The sequence below is a fragment of the Eschscholzia californica genome, unplaced genomic scaffold, assembly GCF_041429995.1.
Source record: "Eschscholzia californica isolate CP2 unplaced genomic scaffold, dmEscCali1.0.p SCAF_1, whole genome shotgun sequence".
Classification (NCBI taxonomy): Eukaryota; Viridiplantae; Streptophyta; class Magnoliopsida; order Ranunculales; family Papaveraceae; genus Eschscholzia; species Eschscholzia californica.
The window spans coordinates 21,270,031-21,291,277 of NW_028238198.1; the positions used below are offsets into that span (position 1 = coordinate 21,270,031).

Sequence of the window (21,247 nt, forward strand, 5' to 3'; positions counted from 1 at the left end):
GTTCGATGTTGATGAACCATACTACGATGTTATTAAAGAAGATAATTCCCGATTTCATATGGATTCAGTATCACCGGCAGTTCCTCCTCCCCCTTCAGTAATCTCATTTAGGGTTACACCAGAAACTGTTAGATTAGCAGTCAATTCTCTTCTCAAATGGAACAAATCCAAATCCAAAGATAAAAACCCTCAACTATTTGAACAAGACGATTTCTTCTACCTTGTCTTAACCCTAAAAAAAATCCCACCTAAAAGTCGTACTAACCCTTATAAAATCCCTCTTCCTCACTCTCTTCACCCATCTGATTCAACCGAAGAACGTTGCTTAATCATCGATGATCGTTCTAAATCTTCTCTCTCATCTGAAGCAGCTAAGAAAAAGATCAAATCTGAAAATGTTCCTATTTCCAAAGTTCTCAAACTTTCTAAACTCAAGAAAGATTATCGTGCTTTTGCAGAAAAACGAAAACTTCTTGGTTCTTATGATATGTTCTTCGCTGATAAACGGGTAATTCCTTTCCTTCCAAAGCTATTAGGTAAGCAATTTCTTAAGAAGAAGAAAATTCCTATTCCTGTTGATCTTACTCACACGAATTGGAAAGAACAGATTGAAATTTCTTGTGGTTCAGCTCTTCTTTACTTAAGAACTGGTACTTGTAGTGTAATAAAGGTCGTTAGGGTTTCTATGGAACGTGATGAAATTGTTGATAATGTTATGGCTGCAATTGAAGGAGTAGCTGAGATTGTTCCTAAAAAATGGTTAAATATTCGTTCTTTCCATTTAAAATTGTTGGAGTCTTTATCTTTACCTGTTTACCAGTCTGTCCCCGATTTAGGTTTAAAGATTGAAGGGATAAAACAGATAAAGGAGCTTAAAGATGGACACTTAACTGAGAAAGGAGAAGAGATTCTGAAGAAGATGATGAAGAAGAAGGGATCAAAAAAGGGTAGAATTCATGATGTTAGATACATGGATAATCAACTTGATGAGGAATTAGACGATATATCTGGTGAGGGTACTGAGAAGGTTCATCACTTATCATTACTGGTAGTCACTCCTCTTTCTCTAAGGTTGGAAATGGCTGAAGAAGTTATGCTTTCTTTAATTCCTAGGAACACCACTACTTCTACCAAGAAGGCACAGATCCTCGCTAATTACTCGAGCAATCAACCTATTGTGTTGATTACGTTACATGTCGGCAAGATAACTGTAACAAGAGACCGCAACTTGTTGGTTATGGTTTCTAGACTTAATGAAGTTGAACTTGGAATGTTAGTCCAAGTTAATAAAAAGGAAGAGGCAAACAAGGTCATGCATCAGAAGAAATTTAAGTTTCTTTTTAAAAAGAACAATTTGGTATTTGCAATCTTCCTCGTCAAACTACATCATGGGTTTCCGTTTGTCGTTGGTGACTTGGTCCCTTTCTCTATCCATCGGATTTCATACACTGTTCGTGCAAAGTGGGAGTTACGAATCGCCTTGGTGGTATTCATCGTATGCGGGTCCATCAAATTAATTTCTTCGTCGAAACGGTTCAGGACGAACCTCGTGGGAGAAGGGGAAGCTGATGCAGGGGCACCCGGCGTGGACGCTTTTTGCCGTGGCCTAACGGCCACGTAGGCCAATCGGCCATAATGATTAGATTTAGGAAAGTCCCAGTTTTAGCATGATTCGTATTGAATCTAGGTTTAAGAAGTTACATTATTTCAGTATTTCCATTAATTGGGAAAGTCTAGTTTGAGTCTATCTATTTAGGAAGTTGCAGTATTTCAGTATTTCCATTATTCAGGAAAGTCCAGTTTGAGTCTAACTAGGAAAGTATGATATCCTATAAAAGGAGGTCTAGTCTGTCTTTTATTTTCATGTTGAAGAGAAAACCCAATCAAGTTTAATCGAGTTTACAGTTATTTAATCGTTATTTTATCGTTCTTCGTATTAGTTTATTTTATTCTTAAATTCCGCTGCGTTCTAAATCATTTCGTGTATTGATACTCTCCTCGTATTGAACTTTTAACTTTTTATGTAAATCTGTTACGAAAACGCTTTCCTTCGTAACAGTCATTAGTCAATTGTAACCAAATTGAAACCCTTGAACATGCTATACTGAATTCTGCGTACACTACAAATACCCGAGTCTATTTTAATATTAATAATACCTTATGTCTAACCTTCCCCATGCACACCAAGTCATGGACCTCAGAGTAGAAAAACATTGATGCATCTTTTGTCTCACTGTTTGGAGATATTGATATAGCCATATAGGTGTTTTTTTTTGTTAAAGGCCATATAGGTGTTATTATTTATGATTGCAACTCTAGATTTGGAGATGCTACATCATTACGTGTGAAGGCCAGAACTAGGAAGAAAACGAACCAAAAATATATTTTTCCAGGACTATCATCAACAACATGAAAGATCTCTACTTCCAAAAAAAACATGAAAGATCTCTACTACTTTCACTTCAATTTCTTTCCAATATGTTAGTAAAAAATATAATACATGAGTATGTACTTTATCTAAATGGGTTAGGAACAACAAAGAATCAAGGGGAGCGATTATGGAAATCGATTTCACACCCCTCTCATATCTCTGAATTTAGACCCTTATGTCTTCACCGGTGGCACCCTCTCGACGAAAACAAGCTATTTCGTCAGACAATAGTCCTTCGGCAGTTAAACCCTCTCATTAGACTATTAGAGTAAAGGTGGAAACCGGGTTGGGCACGAGTACCTATGGGCTCATAAGAACTCAAATCAGATATTGCAACCTCCAAAAGACGAAGAACAATAGAGTTTTTGCGTGGCTAGAGGCGAGCAAAATTGTAATTTTTTGCCACATAACCCACCAAGAGAACTTTAAACACAGGCTTTCAGACAACGTACTAACAGGTAGTTTGGAATAAAATGTTCCGTTAAAAAAGTCTTCAGTGTAGGGACTTGTCTCCAGTTTATTGGGACTCAATTAGTAAAGGGTCTCGGCTCTTTTAGTAAGTAAACATTATTTTTCCAAGAAAGTATATAAATCATCATATATTCACTGTAGAAGACTATGTTGAAAATAGTTAATATTTAAAATCAACCAATTAAAGATAAACCATTTTGAATAGTTGAAGATCTCTTTATTCATATAATAACTCGAATGAAATAACAAAATAAAATTTGAAGGAAAATTTTCAGACAAAATAATATAAATATGCTCAAAATTTCGACCATTATAGTCGAAATATGTCTATTATTTCGACATCAGTGGCCGCAATATTTCATCTTCATCAATAACAAATGGTTGAAATTCTGGTGGTAGTGAAAGTTTCCTCCTTTTTGAAACAAATCTTCACCCACATTTTCACTAATATGGTGAAATAATTAATAAATGCATTTCATACGACAGAGACTAGAAGAACTTAATAGTACATACGAATATAGAGTTTATGGGTGGTGGTTGTTTAGAAGAAAATGTTAAAAATATGATTTTGGGCTACATTGTATGGATCTAAGGAATGAGAACATGAAAATAAAAGAAAACTCCCATACTTGCATTATTTTAATTCTTCATTTTTATCTTATTAAAAATTAATTTATTCAATTTCAGTCCTTATCATTTCTTATACCGTTTATATGTAACTTATACGATTATAAAAAAAACTAGGCAACCTAAAACTACTTCATTTACTTCTGAAACTAATTATAAGATTATACTACGCGTAATTAACCTTAAACTAACTCAAAACTAGATCTTGTATCATCGAAGGCTAGACTTGACCCTTCTTCATGTTTAGGGAGTTCCAGATTAAATATCAAACTCTCAGACAAATTTCTAACAGTCTAACCCCTACAGTAGAGTAGGGGTGGAAGGCGAACCCCTCCATTCATGGAAGGGGTATACATGTCTAATGTCTTTGACAAGTTCACATTTTTTTTTTTTGTCGAGAGTTGACAAGCTCACTTGGACATGTAGATCTATCACTATTAAGATATCTATTTCTTTAACCAAACCATCCTAAAATATAAAAATGTTGTTAAAATCATGGATCCCACACCCATGCCCAAGTATGTCGTATGTTAATCTACTATATTCTCTTGTCCTTTTTTTTGTTGAAGAAAGCCTATATTCTCTTGGGTAATAGGATGGAATGATTCACATGGTAAAAGATAAAAGATATAAGAAAACTAAGCAGTGTAAAAAGCTTTGTTTTTTTTTTTTGTTTTTGTTGAAAGGATGTAAAAAAGCTTTGTTGTGTATCACTTTTTTTTTTCATTGAGAACAAAAGTCACCATATCCATCAATATTCTCTCTGCCTCTATCACAACCTAATCCCTTCTTCATAATAAAGATCTTCCTTCTTTCCTTCTTTCGAGGACAAAAAGACTCTTTCTCTCTCTCTCTCTCTCTCTACAAAAGGGTGACAGTACTTGAGAGTCTTGAGACAGAGGAAGTAGAGAGGATGGGGAGGTAACCAGTAGGTCAACTTCTAATACACACCCATCTATCAAATTGAGTAGAAAGAGAGATTTTAGAGAGAGAGAGAGATGGATGTAATTGGAGCAAGTAGAAAGAGAGTAGGAGATGAGAAGAAAAGTCCAGAGAGAGTGAAATTTTATGTTCAACCAAAGATGAATCATCCATTTAGAAAAGTTCAAGTTTTGTATTATCTATGTAGAAATGGACAACTTGAACATCCTCATTTCATGGAAGTTACTCATTTATCCACCCAACATCTTCGTTTAAAAGGTATTCAAATCTTTAAAAACAAAAAAAAACAGAGTCCTCTGTTTTTTTTTTCAAAAATCAAACTCTGTTAATGGCTTCCACCCACATTTTTAGTATCTAATTAACCCATTTCTCATTTCTCATTTTGATCTTTGATTTCTTGTTTTGTTCATAAAAAAGATGTCATTGATCGTCTCATAGTTCTCAGAGGTAAAAACATGCCTTCTCTCTACTCTTGGTCTTGTAAAAGGTAAACAACTTTTCATATATTTCTCTTCCACTTTCTCTCTCTAAACTTTTTCTTTCTCTCTCTAAATTTTTTTCAATTTTTGAAGGTGTTATAAGAATGGGTATGTGTGGAATGATTTGGGTGAGAATGATATTATTTATCCAGCTGAAGGAGCTGAATATATTCTTAAAGGATCTGAGCTAATTGAAGATTGTTCAGGTAACTCAAATCACTTCAAATTTTTAAAACCCCATTTTACAAAATTAGCTTAATCATTACTTAACTTTGTTTAATTTTACTTTTTATCAGAAAAATTTCAACAGATTCAATTAAAACCCAATAAACAACAAAACCCAGAACCAATTTTTCAATCAAAAAGAAGATTACTAGTTAAACCTCATCACCATCATCACCATGAACAGAGAGAACCTGAACCAGAACTAGAAGAAGATGAAGAGGAGGAGGAAGAAGAAGAAGAAGAAGAAGAAGAAGAAGAAGAGAGAGAAAGTAATAAGAGTACTAGTTCAAACAAATCTTCTTCAAGATGTTCAAAAGGTGTTTCAACTGATCATGAAGATCTAAAACCCCCAAAAAACCCAGAATCTGAAATCACACTTGAAATTGATTCTTCATCACCTTCAATTTCTTCAACCCATTCTGGTAAAGTTCTTCCTCAACCAATCAACACAAACAATTCTGACCGATTCAATGATGAACATGACTCAGTAGTTACAGAGTTAAAAACAATGAATCGGAGTTCTGCTCTGTTTCAACTCATAGCTTGTGGTAGTTCAGCTGCCATTAGAGAGAGAAACAATAATAATAATAATGTACCATGTTCTGGTAGAAAGAGTAATGGAAGTAGTACTAGTAATGTTAGTTTACATAAAGGGGTTTTGTGTAAAACTGCATTAATGAAGAAAATGATGAGTGAAGAAGAAGAAGATGATATCAATTATATGCCTGAAAACCCTAGATTTGGTAACCCACAATCAGAAGAGAAAGAATATTTCAGTGGAAGTATTGTTGAATCAATAACTGAGGTCGATCGAGTTCAACTCACTACCCAGCCGTCTCTTAAGAAATCTTCTTCCTACAACGAAGAAAGGTATGATTACTTTTTCCTACCAATAATCTATCTCCCTGTATATTTACTATCTTATAAGTATGTGTCCGGTCAGGATTTAGAAATTTTTTTTTAGACTGGTTACTTTATTACTTCTCCATTCTCAGATATTCTGCGTGAGTCTTGCGATCGAGTTGGTACGAGTTATGAACCTCTAGTTTTCATGTATAGTTAGCCAACTACATAGAACCTCTTTTACCACTACTACTTGCATCACTTTTGATATTAATCTCAATAAGTAAGAAAGTAATACAAGACTAATCATATTTATGATTATGATATAGTAATAGTGATAGGGTATAATCTAGATTCTTTTGATTAACTAATTGATCATGTGCTATGGAGTATGGACCCATTCCTTGGGCCCATGGATCATAGATTGAAATAGGTTCATTGGTTTATAGGACAAGAAAGGGAATAAAATCTTCCCTGTCATTGAAGTCTCTTTGATTTCTTTTGTAGTGGGACCACTCACTTCACAAATAGCCAAAATTTGCTCTTTCTCTAGCTCAATTCATCCATAATTCTTCTGTCTAAGACAAGGCCCACTCCACCCCGAATCGCTGATGTGGTGTTTTGTCAGTAGCCTAGCGTTCGTGTCTGTCTGGCCGATAAATTGCTGATGTGGCAGTTATGTCAGCAACCTAGCCTTTATGGCTCTGTGACAAAGTTGCGGCAGAATTGCTGATTTGGCGGTTCAATGTCTACCTAGCTTCCGCAACTCTATGCTAGAGTTGCGATCGAATTACACAGAAAAATGATAAAAGACCTTACTAGTACACTCCGTTGCTTACATGTCTAATACGGTAAGGGATATTAGGTGTGCGGCCTAGGCTTTTCATGATCTTTTTTTCGCACTGTGAAAAGATCAAAATACTCTTTGTCCTACCTAACACCTCCGAATTACATATTTCCAACAAAAAAAAAACTCCGAATTACATATGTGGGTGTTAGGTGTGCGGCCTAGGCTTCATGATTGTATGGTAGAATTGCTTGTATACCATAACATTGGGGCATAGTAGATTTTTTGTTGATTGGCGATTTGATTATATCTATTTTATTATATAACAGGAGCATCAAATCAGGATTAGGAGAAGTGATGATAGAGAAGAAAGTAGATGAAAAGAAGAAAAAAGTCAAGGGGAAATGCATTCCTCGTAGAAAGGTCATTTCATCTTTTAAACAGACAAAGAAATGAAAGCTCAAGACTTGAGGAGTACAGTAGAAATCTTGCTTACAGTTGTTTAATGTGGTATTATTCCTGGTGGTGGTAGTGGGGTGTAAGTATATATGGCATTGGTCTTCAATCGAATTGGTTTTGAATCCACATGTATTAGGTTTTATATTCTTAATCACTAGACCACTTTTTAGTCAATTTCCCATTATCAATACATGTTTCTTTACTTGTGTTCTTTTTTTTTTGATGAAGGAAACTTTACTTGTGTTCTTTAGAACTAAGATTAATATTTTTACCAAGTAATATAGAGTAGGTGCGAGTTTACATTTATATCAGAATTTATGTCTAAGTTTGTGGACATGATTTCAAAACAACGAGATTATGGTGACAGTTGATCGACACAGGATAAGGATATTTCAAAAATAACATTTCTCCAGTCTGCACATTGTACTTGAGAAAAATATTTTTACACAACCACTTTAGCAGAATTATCGACAAAATGTAATTGGCACAAAATTAAATCATTCAAAACCAATAAATAGAGAGTATCTCTTCATACAAGGAAATTGGATAAACAAGTAAAAAATAGTTGGTTTTAAGTCAATATATTGTCCATATTATTTGTTAGTTATCCTAAGATATGGCCATGGCTACATGACAACTCATGGATTTATCTTTTTTCTAAATTTAACCATCATCAATTTAATCAAAATTTATGTATATTGTTCATTTTGTTTTGGTTAACAATAAAATAAATTTATGATTTACTCTATTCAAAATTTTATCAATCAGAAAGCTAAGAAGATAGATATTTTATATTGAAGTTCCAACTACCGAAAAAGTTAAATAATTTAACATTTCGTGTTGAAATTGCTCAAAATACTTCTTATGTCAATATTATAGTTTTCTTAATATGTCTATAAAAATCACATGTTAAATCATAACCATTTTTCTATTTAAGACGAACATTTACTTGTTAAAAATAGAAAAATATATAATCTAAATAATTGTGTGAATAATAAACCCCTTAATATCATTCCCTAATCAATGAGAACATTAAATGAATAAGCATTTGAATGTGACTTATAAATGAAAACCCATCATCTAAAATTCCTCTACAAATTTTAAAGAGACAGAGTCTAGATGGTGAATGGGATTTTGGAGGTGGAGGTGATTGATGCTGAAGACCTACAAACCACCAATGAAATAGAACCATATGCAACTATCCAATACAAAACCCAAGAAATGAAGAGCAAAATCAGTAGAGGTAATAGTAAAAATCCAGTTTGGAATCAAAGTTTTACATTCAAAGTGAAATACCCAGATGATGAAGAAGATGACTATAAACTTATTTTGACATTGATGGATAAAAATGGGAAGGTAAGTAGTGATGATTTTGTTGCTGAAAGTAATATATATTTGGAAGATTTGATTGATTTAGGAGCAAAGGAAGGAATTTGTCAACTTGAACCAACAATTTTTAGGCTCATTTCCCCTTTTGATGAGACTTATAGGGGAGTGATTAGAGTTGGTCTCACTTTCATTATTGAGAATCAACAATAAATTATGGACAAGAATAGGTGTTCTTTTCTTTTTTTTTTTGAATATGTGGTGGTACGTACAGTTGTACGTATTTTGATTAATCGACAGGAGACTGATGTTTGTTTTCGGCTAAGAAATACCAGTATTTTTTTATTATATGTGATAGTCTATCTAATTTGCACATATTATCGAACAATTTACAGGTTAAGTGTTTATGACTATTGACTAGTATTGCAACACATAATGGTTATTTGCTTGGATCCTCCTAGTTAGGAGGGCACCTTTTGAAATGCATTTGTACAACTTTTTTAATAGTTTAAGATGGATCAATTTGTAAGGTGATCAAAATTTGGGAGTGACATTTTTTTCTTCTTTGGGTGGGTGGATCTAACATTTTTTTCTACTTCTGTGAGGAGTGCCTTTAACAACTTTAGTCATTTTGGAGTGTGTCTTTAGGGAAAAGGACCCCCTTTTTAGAAAAGAATGAAGGCCTATTTAGAAGTTCCCAATAGAGAGAAGTGAACCATCTTGAAGAAATTATTTCCATGGTTGTTTTCCTCTTTCATCTTCTTCCATCCAGGGGCGAGCCCACATAGGGCCCATGGGGTACGTGCCCCCACTACCCTAATGTGACTCGTATGTGTTAAATTGTACTTGTCACTATATTACGTATCTATAGTTCCACTTTTGAAACAGAGTTCTTCTCTAACTTAAGTGGTGAGACGCTTGGATTACATTGTGGAGGTCTTGAGATCGACCCAAGATGACTTCTTATTGAAAATATTTTATGGAGTGCATGTTTAGTCTAAAATTAGTTCTTATTAATTGAACTAATTCAATTTTGACCTCCTCAAAGTGACCAACTTAATAAAACGACTTCTTAGAGATGATGAATTTTTTAAATAACTCCATTAATTTTGATTATGTCTGATTTTTCAGTGACTTGTGTTTTGGACTTCAAGATTATTTTTTTACAAGTTTGTTATAGTAAACATGTTATTAGAAAGAAAAGTTTATCTTTATTCTTTTCCATTACGATCACTAGTTCTTCATCATCTCGACCATCGTTTTCTTAATCTTCACCACTGTCTCTTCATCCCTTCCTCTGTTTTTTATTTTAATATTTTTTGGGAATGCAGTTGGGAGAAACATCCCCAAACCATATTGATGGAAAAATTAGAGGTTACTTGTTGTACGTCAAACTTACCATGAAATATCTAAACTATAAATGAAATTTTGTTTAAAATTTATTGTTTGATTCTAGCCTGATCGAATATTATGGAATTCTTTCACTAACTATAACAAAAAAGTGCCCCACTCATAAAATTTTCTTGTTTCGCCACTGCTTCCATCCTCTTTCTTGGTTAAAATGGGTTACTATTTAGTCTGATTTTCATTTCTCATATTTTCTTTATTTCATTCCATACTCTTCAATTACCTTTTTTTTCTGTCTTCACAGGAGTTCAATAATTTGTCATATTTTCTAATTCTAACTTGGTCGGTTTAACTATGGATTTTATTTCTAGCTCTAGGTGAATTTGATCAACTCTTGCTAATGCTAGATGAATTTGTTTCTAGCTCTACATGAATTTGATCATCGTTTTTGTAATCTGGGACTTAGGTCAATGTGTATAGTATTTTGTTCCTGACGAAAGCTCCGCGAGTCCAACCAAATTAGACCGTATAAATTACAAAGGGCAAACCAACTTAAAATTTCAAACTGTAACATCTCAGTGTTATTTTGATCACATTGGATATTACACCATAAATACATTTTTTTTCTTCACCTTCAAGTTGATAACTTCTCATACAAAACCCATATCCCAAAGTGATATATCTTCTTGTTTGGGTGATAGCTCTATAATGGGATTGCAAATCTCATTCATCTCTTCTCTTTGCATCTCAAATGCTTCTTCTATGTCAATAAGATCATCAACTCTTCCTTCCATTGTGTTTTTTGTTATACTCCCAAGTACTTCCTCTAGTTCATTAATATTTGTTATATTAGAACCTCCTAATCCAATATTACTCAATACCAAATCTTCATTTGGATCAATAGGATTCTGAAAATTCCTCAAGAACGAGTAAATACCATCACCATCGTTAATTTCTTGTTCTTCTTTGTTCGTTTCGATGTAATAAACGCACTCTGGTTCACTACGAATTCTTGACTTCTTGTGAACAAACCCAAGCTCCAAGTCGTTGTCCCATTTCCGCTTATCGGTTTTGCTCAAATTTGAGTACCCTTGTTCTATTTCGGGCCAAAGATTATGAGTGAAGCTAAAATCTTCATTTTCTTTTAGTAAAGATTTGTTTAAATGATTCATTAGAGCTTCTTCTTGGTTAATCACCATAGACCAAGTTGAACTTTCTTTGGCTGTGATTTTATCTTGAAGACACTTTGATTGTTTAACTAGTCTTCTAAGATTGTTAAAATCAGGGGACATATGTTTGATAACTGCAGCTAAGACACTCACTTTCCAAGCTTTTTTAAGGTCATGTGGTTTCTTATAAGGTGGTGGGCCTTCTTCTTGGGCCAATATTCCTTGATCACCCCACCATTGTTCTTCCCCTGTGGGCCACCATGGAGGAGTAATACCCTTCTCTAATGGGTACTTCCTCTGTGGAGGTACACAATGTTGCATCAAAGCTGATAGAAGAGAACCCAAAGTTGTATCTTGTAAACAATGAAGGTAGTTCATATAAGAGGAGTTTACAAGTACTTCCTCACCTTGTTTTGTTATCTTAACAGGCAAGTGTTCAGCTATGGCAGCAGGCGCGTTTTGATCGAATCGGACTTTCTCTTTCCACCAAGCCCGTAAGCTATCGGAAGAGCCCGTAACGGGTTTTCCTGTCTCGGGTATAATGCCATAAACAAAACCTTGTGCATTACAAACTTCCATCATCTTTATCATGTATTTGAGAATTGCGTCTTGAGCTCTTGACATTTTCTTTCGACGAGATTGATCTTGTTTAGCTTTCGAATTCAAATCTTCATTTGTTTGTTCATCTATGTGTTGTTTCTTATGGTTCTTTAGTTTTCGAAGACGTAATCTATCTTTCCATATTCGTTTCTCTAACTCGTCGATACCCATCTCATCTTCTTCTTCAAACTCTTCTTCTTCATGGAACTCATCCATTTCAAAGAAACTTTCCATCACTACAAACTTTGGTAGGTTAGAAATGAAGTTTTGTGCTCTTACTTTTACATCTTTAAAGTGAGCCCACTTGGGCTGATTTTATGGGAATGGGCCAAACAGAGATGGGGTGTGGGGTCCAATTAGATACCCACATGGCAAAATCTTGATGGTGAATGAAAGAGATGAACAAAATAAGAGAAAATATCAAGGTATGTGGATTCAGATGAACAAGGGGAAATTATAGATTGTAGTGGAATGGTAAGAGAATCGGTGAGTATTTTTAGGAACTAGTTCACATGTTAGTAGTAATTGCAGCAGCAAGATTATAAATTTGTGTTTTATATATCTGCCGACTCTGTTTTCTCTCTCTATTACTCTGTTTTTTTATCTTTATGACTCTAGAAGTGCATGCAAGACAAATACTCTAAGTTTTAGGACCAAATTAAATGAAGGGGCAAAGTTCCAAAAGATCATTGATTTTCAGTTTCAACTTTTGGAAACCTTCTTCCTTAGGTTTGCTTAAAAAGAATGGTTTATGCAGAGGGAGAAGGTTTCTATGAGATCCTATTCCAACCTTATCCACTATAGAGAGAATGACAATGCCACTGGTCACAAGTTTTTTCAACAAAAAAAAAAGTGCTACTTCATAGAAACAAATTTGTTCCTTGGTGATCATTTTATATTGTACTTGATAGAGGAAGTACAATATAAATGATATTGAGACAGAGAAGCAAATTTGTCTTTGTGATTAGCTTATATCGCGCTACTTCATAGAAGAAACTAGTAATGAGAAGAGATTCATACCCTTATTTTCGATTGGCTATGATACAATTTCTAAACTTATCTTCAATGACTACGATTACACCTTAAAAGCTCATATTCAACGGTTGAGATTATATAACTGTCTGCACCCACTGAACAGGGGTTATACCCTTGTCTTTCTATGGTATACTTCGAGGATACATCATTAGTGATAGGGATTACTAGACGACATGAAAATGTGTCATATTACATCTACAACAGCATTAGTGTCTCATAAGGCATTTATTAGCAATCACATTCAATGCGACTACTATGAGTCCATTACTATATACTCATACTGTCATATACCACAGTGGTTATTCTCCATTTAGAATTACTACCATTCAGATCTGAATAACAAACATAATACACTTAAAAGATGAGAGTTATTATTTCAGCAATGAGATTAGTAAGTTGTGCTTGAAGCTAACAAGTAAAGCCTTAAACACAAATCTAATGTGAGCAACATGTTACAGAAAACATAAGAAAAAAACAGTCTAGACCTGTTTCTTGAAGGCCCATTACCGCCGGCCTCAAGTCCGAAAGACAAAACTTAGGTTCGACATAAAAAAACGGACTCATATTGGGATCTCTAGAGCAAGATAACAGATACTTCTGAGATCGATCAATCTCAACCTACCTGACTGAGTTGGTCATTTGTTAGCAATTCCTTCGTTTGAATGGCCCGTGCTTGTTCCATTAGAACTCTCAGGATGGGCTTCAGGTAGATTGTTCTTATGAGAGAGTTCGTCTGATTCAATCTCGTGAGAGGAAGTCTGCTCTTCGGGCTCGGGCTTACCAGAATCTGATTCGAGCTTGACAGAATCAAGAGGTGGAAGAGGTTCTGTGGTTGGTTCTGCAGTGACAGGGGAAATCTTTCTACTCCAAAACTCCGGCATTCTCTTATCATCTTCTCTCATCCTTTCGGCATACTCATTAATGTTGAAAGGTACTGGGTTCTTTCCTCCAAATGAAGATTCAAGTTGGTCCATGTCAAATAGGTCCTCCATTATTTTCTTTGAGTTGAGGTCATCAGAGTAAACAAAGTTCACTTTCTTGCAAGTCTTGGGCTCTAGAAACGGTTTCACCACCTACAACAAAAGTTTTTATTTTTCCTGTCAGACAAAAGATGTTCTGAACTATGATTTTCAAAAAAAAAACCTACTCATCTGTTATCGAAACAATGAATTGAAGTTGTCGGTTGTGTTCACTTGCATCGGGTATGTAACAAGGATAAGTCTCTATGATATTTTTCAGCGTGTTGGACATGGATAGCAAGATGGCCCCATTCACTTCAATGAACATAATATGAGATTTTGTACGTGTATCTTGTTCTGCTTGCAGAAATCATGCTAGGGCCATAAATACCAGTCTAGATTAATGACATTTAACAACGCCTAATTCAGAAGCAAAATATTTTGTAAGGTAAAGATAAAGACCTCCTAGGTGAATAACTAGATGGGAATAAGCCTGTCCATACGTTGGGATAATCACACGTTGAAGTGGGGGGGGGGGGGGGGGGGGTGGTTAGTTCGTAAGTAGGGCGAAAGCCTTAGCTATTGAGCTTGCTTTAGGGGTGAGAAAGACCCAATACCACCTAACATCGGTATCAGAGCCCAAGAAACAACAAATCTCATCTCAATCCAATAGTCTATCGTAGTCAAAATCCGATCTGAACAGGAGATTTTGGGATAAAGGATAACCCCACATCGGTCGTGGAAGGAGCATGTGGTCAGTTCATAAGTTGGGGGAAAACCTCAGCTCTTGAGATAGCTTTTGAGGTAAGAGAGGCCCATGACTACCCAACAGGTTCCGTTGCCTACTGAGTTTTAGCTTACGTATGCGACACCTCGTACCAGTGTCAAATACCGATATTTGCACTATAGTAATAGGCACAAGTGATATGCTTCAGTTACTTCAAATTTTATTCAGACTCTAATCCAAAGCTAGCACGGTTATGAGAAAAAAGAGAGATGTACCGTCCAGAAGGATTCGAAAAACTTGGGTGGATTATAGAGGATAGCAATACCCAACCTTTCTGGGTAACAGTTTTGTAAAACATTAGCTGTCTCCCGCGTTACATTCACGGATACATTTGACAAGTTGAAGCCATGGAAATCAATGAGCCAAACCATCTGTTCTTGATGTGCGGCCATATTTAAAACCGCATTTTCCATGCAATACACCAAATACTTAATTTTTCCTTTTGTTGACTTTGAGTTCTGCAATTGGAAATAGAGTTAGAGTGTGTGTGTGTGTCTGTGAGAGAGATAGAGAGAGAGAGAGAGAGAGAGAGAGAGAGAGAGAGAGAGAGAGAGAGAGAGAGAGAGGTAACGAAGATTGGATAAGTCATAAGTCAAACCTCGGAAGAAGGCCTCATGACAAGAACCGTTCTTCCATACTTATCAGTATGATTTAGTCTGTAGATTTTTCCTGTATCAGCTTCCTTGGCAATGTCATCCTGCATCAAAGGAAAAAGTCGAATGAAGTCTTTGTAGGTTAACAAAGGCTTACCTTTCCCGTTCCAATGATAATCGAAGACACGACAAAAGAACTATCAGGACTCATAAAGTAAATGATTCTATTAAGTTGTACAAGAAAATATGTTGATGACGATTGTATGAAAGTAAAAGAAACATCATCTTTGTGGGTTTGAATTGATGAAAATACAGAAAATAAAACAGAGATAAGTGACGGCATACCCATCGGATTTCTTCTGGCTTGTATTCCAACCTCCATTTCAAGGTCGATTTAAGCATTTTAAGTGCCTTCTTGACGTTCCAATTTCGTGCCCTAAGATATCTCGCGAGTGCAGCATCCGTGCAGTAAATTGCTAGATTACCTTTAAGTGGCCCTAGGGATCTTCTTACTTCATTAATCTGCAAATTAAAATATTCAGAGACTCAAATGTGTTATTTAGAAGGTATCACTACAAAAATAACGTATTACTTGTTTCCAACATTCTAAACTAACTCTCAATATATTTTTACTAAAGAACAACAAAATAAGAGTAGAGGAAATGAAAACGAAAGATGATTTAGTGCATTTTTAAATGTTCTCTAAATCAATATAGATTCTAATTTGAGTACCTTTTCTTCTTGCTCCTTAGACAATGATGGTTTTTCATGTCCATTTAAAGTGGAGTCAGTTCCTCCTGTGCTCATGATTCTAACCTGTGAGACAGTGAGAGATCAGATGAAGTTCATCTACCAAAAAAACTATATCGATTCGTCTTCCTTCCCTTTCTTTTCTCATTTGAACTAGTAGCAAGTTGTTAACAAATCATTATCTAGAGACGAAAACTTGCATGACCATGTATATAAGAATCACAAGCTTTGCCTGTTGATTTTGAGTTGGACACCCACAAACGTAATAATCGATTACGAACATAATAGCAATGCCATCAAGCATATATAAGGCGATCCTGAAAGTTGACTCTAATACAAAAAAATATATCGAACGTTGGTTCCCAATTTCTCAAAAGAAAGAAAACACGAGTTACTTCACCATATTCCCCTAAATCTCATATTGTTTTTACCCTTTTGAATTTCGATTATTTTTTTTCTCGTTTCCCTTTATTCAATAGCTAAGTCTGAAATCTTCTAAATATTTACCCCAATATGGAACTTCTCAATATAAGAAGCTAATCTTAATTACTCCTAATCGAACTAAATGCTTAAGAGAAAAACAGAATAGACAGAGAAAATAATCTAGTAAGTATCAAGATTGGACGAAACATAATATAATTAAGATCAAACCCATTGGCACAGAACCCTTGAATTTCAATTATAACAACACCCAAACCCCAAACCCATCAAAACCCAAACTTTAGTCTAATATGCCAAAGAAACCAAAACCAAATTGGGAGGAAAGGAAGAACACATGTTGCAGCTTGAAGTGGATCCAGAGATGAGAACTACTAACCTAAAGAATCTAACCTAAAATCCTTCTATTAACAGAGCATTGAGCTTTATAATATCAAAGAAATTCCTTTTAATTTTTTTAGTTCTAAATCCCCACAGAGTTAGTTCTATCATCTTCCCTAAGCTATCATACCAAAATCTATCACAGAAAACAACTCAGTAAATCAAATTCTTCAAAACCCAAGTACTAATCTGAAAAAAGAATTACAAAATTGGTAAAAGAAAGAGCTTACCTTCACACCCTTGACTTTAATCTTCCCGAATAATCTCAAAACTGTCAATAAAAATCAAAATTAGGTCAACTATATCAACAGGGTGTTGCTTAAAAATCAGATCTAAAACATGGGTTTCCCTTGAAATAAAAGAAAAGAAAAGAAGTGATGAGATTGGTTTGAAATTGGAGTAAAAATATATATATAATAGACAATCAACCACAAGAAAGGTTGTTGGTCTCTAAGATCACTTCTTTGAAGTTCAAAAGCAATTTCTATGGCATTATGAGGGTAAAATAGTCTTTTTCAGAATTTCAAAAATCAACACAGTTCAGTGGAGAAGGCCAATACAAGGGGGGTTGATCATGGTCCATGGATGTTGTGTTGTGTTGGAAATTTGTGTCAGTTTCTTCTGTCTTTGAGTAATAAGGGTATTTTAGGAATAAAGTTAGAGTTTGGCATGAAATTAGGGGTATATTTGGAATCTTATAATAAATATTAGAGAGTGATATTTTTAGTACAAATATTTTTTGATTTTTTTCCCTAATGAAAGCAAATTCATATTATAAGATTGGGACAAATATTTTCTCTCACTAAATCTAGACCAACTAAGTATTCCGACTAACATTTAGTCCGGTATTTCACCATTTCCCTTAAGAGATAATAATGAAGAAATAGTAATCGTAATAGCATTTTTATTTGGCGTACAGTTTTTGCCGCAATCGAAAATGAATAGTAATATATCAATATTATCTAATGAAAATTAATTGGCTTTTAATGGTATCATTTGTGAGGGAGGTATTTTCAATTACCAATTAAAAAGTGAGAAATCTTTAAAATGATCAATAATGGGATGCAGGATCAATGAATCATTAAAAATAGTACTTGATTTAGTCACGAAGGGAAAAATTAAACTTGTTTATCTGTTAGTCAGAGAGGGTAACAATTACCAATTAAATGTTGAGTTAATTCCTATATGGCCCCCTACTTTGTGACCAGCTTCCTTTATGACCCCATTTTTTTCGTAAATTCAAATATGACCCCCTATTTTCAAGTAAATATCATTACTACCCTTCTTAATTTTAAATTTAAAACATTTAAAAAACATTATTTCCACCTCACCCCTCTCTCTCTCTCCACCTCATCTCTCTCTACAACTCACCCATCTCTCTCTCCAATTCACCTCTCTATCTTTCCAACTCACCTCTTTTTCTTCCAACTCACCTCTTTCTCTTCCAACTCACCTCTCTCTCTTCCAACTCACCTCTCTCTCTCTCTCCAACTCACCTCTCTCTCTCTCCAACTCACCTCTCTCTCTCTCCAACTCACCTTCATCTTCCCCGATTAAATTTTCCGACCGGCGACCTTAATCGGGGAAGATGAAGGTGAGTTGGAGAGAGAGAGAGAGAGAGAGAGAGAGAGAGAGAGAGAGAGAGGTGAGTTGGAAGAGAGAGAGGTGAGTTGGAAGAGAGAGAGGTGAGTTGGAAAGATAGAGAGGTGAATTGGAGAGAGAGATGGGTGAGTTGTAGAGAGAGATGAGGTGGAGAGAGAGAGAGGAGTGAGGTGGAAATAATGTTTTTTAAATGTTTTAAATTTAAAATTAAGAAGGGTAGCAATGACATTTACTTGAAAATAGGAGGTCATATTTGAATTTACGAAAAAAATGGGGCCATAAAGGAAGCTGGTCACAAAGTAGGGGGCCATATAGGAATTAACTCTTAAATGTTTTAATCTTTATTGGTAGACTCGTCGAGCCTTCTGGCATGAAATTACTAATCCGTTGGAGTTAGACCCGAATATAACAAGTAAAGTTGACCCTTTCCCAAATATGAGAAGAGGATAAACTCCTTCCCAATTCCGAAAGGAAAAATGTTTACTCCCTGGTTCCCAATGGTTGAATCCTTCTAGTAGTGGGTAGGGGTTGGCCTTCCGAAATTTTGATAGAGATTGATTTATCTTTTCGAGTCGGGAGGGATGTCCATCTATTCTCACATTTGGCGGTGGATAACCCCTTCTTTAGAGCAACTCCAATGTGGGGGGGGTTGGGGCTCCCAAATTCAAAATTTGGGAGCCCCAGCCCACGGAGTCCAACCTTGGAGCCCCGGGCTGGGCTCCCGGTGGGGCTGGGAGCCCCATGCTCCCTGGCTCCCAAATGGGAGCCCGGGCTGGGGGGCTCCCAGCCCCAAATATGGCCGTTGGGGGTCTCCCAACGGCCATATTTGGGGTCCACCCCACTTCTTTTTATTTTTTTAATTTTTTTTAAACTAATTTTTTTTTTCAAAAAATATAAATTGTTTTAAATTTGTTTTTCCAATCATTTCTCTAATTTTTTCTTTTTTTAATTTTTTTTATCTTTTCAAAATTCCTTCTCTCTCTCTAACATAATATTAAATTTTAATTTTATATTTAAAATTAATAATTTATAGTTGAAAATTGAAACTAAAAGTCCGCACACGTACATTACACACGTACATAATTTAGATTTGGGAGTCCCTGTTAGGAGCCCGACGTTGGAATTGAAAAAAGCCTCGGGGCTCCTAAAAATCAAGGGCTCCCAAAATTGGGAGCCCGAGCCCCACATTGGACTTGCCCTAATGTTTGGAAAGGGGTCGACTGCAGGTAAAGTTCTTAGTGAGGGGTAAAATTGAAAATACAAATGTAACTTTATACCAATGGAACTGTTAGTGGGCCTAAATTAACCTATTGGACAGTCTATAGTGCCAAAATGGAATAGCTTATTTTTCAATGCACTTCTATTAAAAAGTGTAGGATCAGATCTAGATTGCGCCTAAAATAAATTAAAAGCTAATTTTTGCTTATTTTAAGCACTTATTCAAAAGTTATTGAATTTGTTTTGAAAATTGTGGCTGACTGTTAAAAACTCATTTTGTCTAAACAACATAAGCTACAATTTTTCGGAATTCTGCATAAGTGTCTTCAAAAAGCTACATCTTAGAGGGTGTTTGATTTTCACACTTATTAAGTGATTTTCACTTAATAAGTGCGGGCCGGTAATTTTAGGCAGTTTGTTTTTTCACTTAATAAGTGAGTATCACTTGTAAGTGAGGTCAAAGTAAGTGCAAAAAAGTAAGCTCCAACTTGGAGCTTATTTTTTCGCACTTACTTTCTAAGTGCTAAAAAAAACATTTGTATCCTTAACGAATATAATAATTACCAATCTAATTATAACTAAAAAGAAAATCTTAAACAATTGATAAGTAAAAAATCTTTTTATAGCTTTATCAATGACCCTTTTCCTTCTTCACTCATCCTTCACCTAAGCTTTTCTCTTAAATTTTTTTCACATCTCTTCCTTCATTAATCACGGAACCACCCAAACTCCATGATGCAACGTAAGTTCTTTCTCCTTCATAATTTTTAATTACTTGAGCTTAATATTTTCAACATAAAGCATTCATAAACCGTAATTCTCTTGTATCCAAACTCGCGAGCATAATGAATTAATATGAAATGCTAATACGTAAATACTTTAAGGTCAAAATAGACAATTTCTCATTTTTATGACATTTAAAATTAATATAAAAACAAAAATCAAGCACTTAGAAGTGATAGAAAACAAACGCCATATCACTTACAAGTGATATCACTTACTAAGTGATTATCACTTAGTAAGTGGTAGCACTTATAAGTGCTAAAAAATCAAACACCCTTAATATCTGTTCCAACCAAAATAACTAGAGTTACAAACTTGAGTAATGATAGAAAACAAGAAAAACTAGACAGACTCTGGACATACATCCTATGTGGCTTGCTGTGATTCGTGTTTTTGATGATTTTAATCTACTAAATAACGAATCACGGCAAGCCACATAAGATGTATATCTATAATTTGTTTAGTTTTTCTTGTTCCCTATCATTACTCTACAAACTTACACGAACTAGTCATTTAACAATGTTTGATGGAATAATTTGAGTTATAAATGAGCCGTCAGATCAAATTTTATGAAAATAAAAATGTCAAGAGTTCTATAAATTTAAACACGTTTTTGAATATACCTTTATTAATGAACGAAAAAAATAAATATATTTTGATAAGCAAAAAGAGATTTAAAGATATAACCGAGAAACTTTTGGTTGGTGAAGGGTCTTTTCATACGTTAGGTTGCTTCATTTTGTCTTCTATCTCTCATCTTCTCTGCTCGTCCTTTAATGGAGGTTGGAGGAGTTTGTGGCATTCAACTTCTGCCTGCCTGTTTATGATAATTTTCTCTCAATTAGATAAAAGATTAATTCCCCTAGCATGGAACTTTTTCAGCCCAATAGTAACAAATAAAAGGGATAAACGGAACTATATACGCCTTCCAATTTGACTTTAGACACCTAGGTGGGAATCGGGTGGGGCGAACAATTTGCTGACAGAAACTCTAC

At 34.9% G+C, this 21,247-nt stretch overlaps 4 protein-coding genes across 4 annotated transcripts; 2 read left to right on the forward strand and 2 right to left on the reverse strand.

The window, feature by feature from the left end:
- On the forward strand, positions 1-1,893 carry LOC147565084 (uncharacterized). The gene has a single exon (XM_086666475.1). It carries the CDS (start codon positions 59-61, stop codon positions 1,619-1,621), a length of 1,563 nt encoding a protein of 520 aa, XP_086522601.1. The 5' UTR covers positions 1-58; the 3' UTR covers positions 1,622-1,893.
- A 2,401-nt stretch (positions 1,894-4,294) lies between these two features.
- LOC147565085 (UPSTREAM OF FLC protein (DUF966)) lies at positions 4,295-7,466 on the forward strand. The gene is made up of 5 exons (XM_086651532.1): positions 4,295-4,729; positions 4,889-4,958; positions 5,044-5,156; positions 5,247-6,045; positions 7,135-7,466. The coding sequence occupies exons 1-5, from the start codon at positions 4,528-4,530 to the stop codon at positions 7,259-7,261; spliced, it is 1,311 nt and encodes a 436-aa protein (XP_086507658.1). The 5' UTR covers positions 4,295-4,527; the 3' UTR covers positions 7,262-7,466.
- Positions 7,467-10,561: 3,095 nt separating this feature from the next.
- LOC147565086 (Ethylene insensitive 3 family protein) lies at positions 10,562-13,009 on the reverse strand. The gene has a single exon (XM_086651533.1). It carries the CDS (start codon positions 11,938-11,940, stop codon positions 10,588-10,590), a length of 1,353 nt encoding a protein of 450 aa, XP_086507659.1. The 5' UTR covers positions 11,941-13,009; the 3' UTR covers positions 10,562-10,587.
- An 81-nt stretch (positions 13,010-13,090) lies between these two features.
- LOC147565087 (uncharacterized) lies at positions 13,091-17,302 on the reverse strand. The gene is made up of 6 exons (XM_086651534.1): positions 16,880-17,302; positions 15,813-15,896; positions 15,426-15,602; positions 15,086-15,184; positions 14,703-14,945; positions 13,091-13,814 (listed from the first exon to the last, which is right to left on the reverse strand). The coding sequence occupies exons 2-6, from the start codon at positions 15,885-15,887 to the stop codon at positions 13,377-13,379; spliced, it is 1,032 nt and encodes a 343-aa protein (XP_086507660.1). The 5' UTR covers positions 15,888-15,896; positions 16,880-17,302; the 3' UTR covers positions 13,091-13,376.
- Positions 17,303-21,247: the final 3,945 nt, after the last annotated feature.

Excerpts from the sequence above, each read along its gene's own strand:
- LOC147565084 (XM_086666475.1), top strand. The coding sequence starts at position 59 with ATGGATTCAGTATCACCGGCAGTTCCTCCTCCCCCTTCAGTAATCTCA.
- LOC147565085 (XM_086651532.1), top strand. The coding sequence starts at position 4,528 with ATGGATGTAATTGGAGCAAGTAGAAAGAGAGTAGGAGATGAGAAGAAA. Across the intron at positions 4,730-4,888 it reads CCAACATCTTCGTTTAAAAG|ATGTCATTGATCGTCTCATA; the intron begins GTATTCAAATCT and ends TTCATAAAAAAG. Across the intron at positions 6,046-7,134 it reads TCTTCCTACAACGAAGAAAG|GAGCATCAAATCAGGATTAG; the intron begins GTATGATTACTT and ends ATTATATAACAG.
- LOC147565086 (XM_086651533.1), bottom strand. The coding sequence starts at position 11,940 with ATGGAAAGTTTCTTTGAAATGGATGAGTTCCATGAAGAAGAAGAGTTT.
- LOC147565087 (XM_086651534.1), bottom strand. The coding sequence starts at position 15,887 with ATGAGCACAGGAGGAACTGACTCCACTTTAAATGGACATGAAAAACCA. Across the intron at positions 14,946-15,085 it reads TCATGAGGCCTTCTTCCGAG|AACTCAAAGTCAACAAAAGG; the intron begins GTTTGACTTATG and ends TTCCAATTGCAG. Across the intron at positions 13,815-14,702 it reads TTTTCGAATCCTTCTGGACG|GTGGTGAAACCGTTTCTAGA; the intron begins GTACATCTCTCT and ends CTTTTGTTGTAG.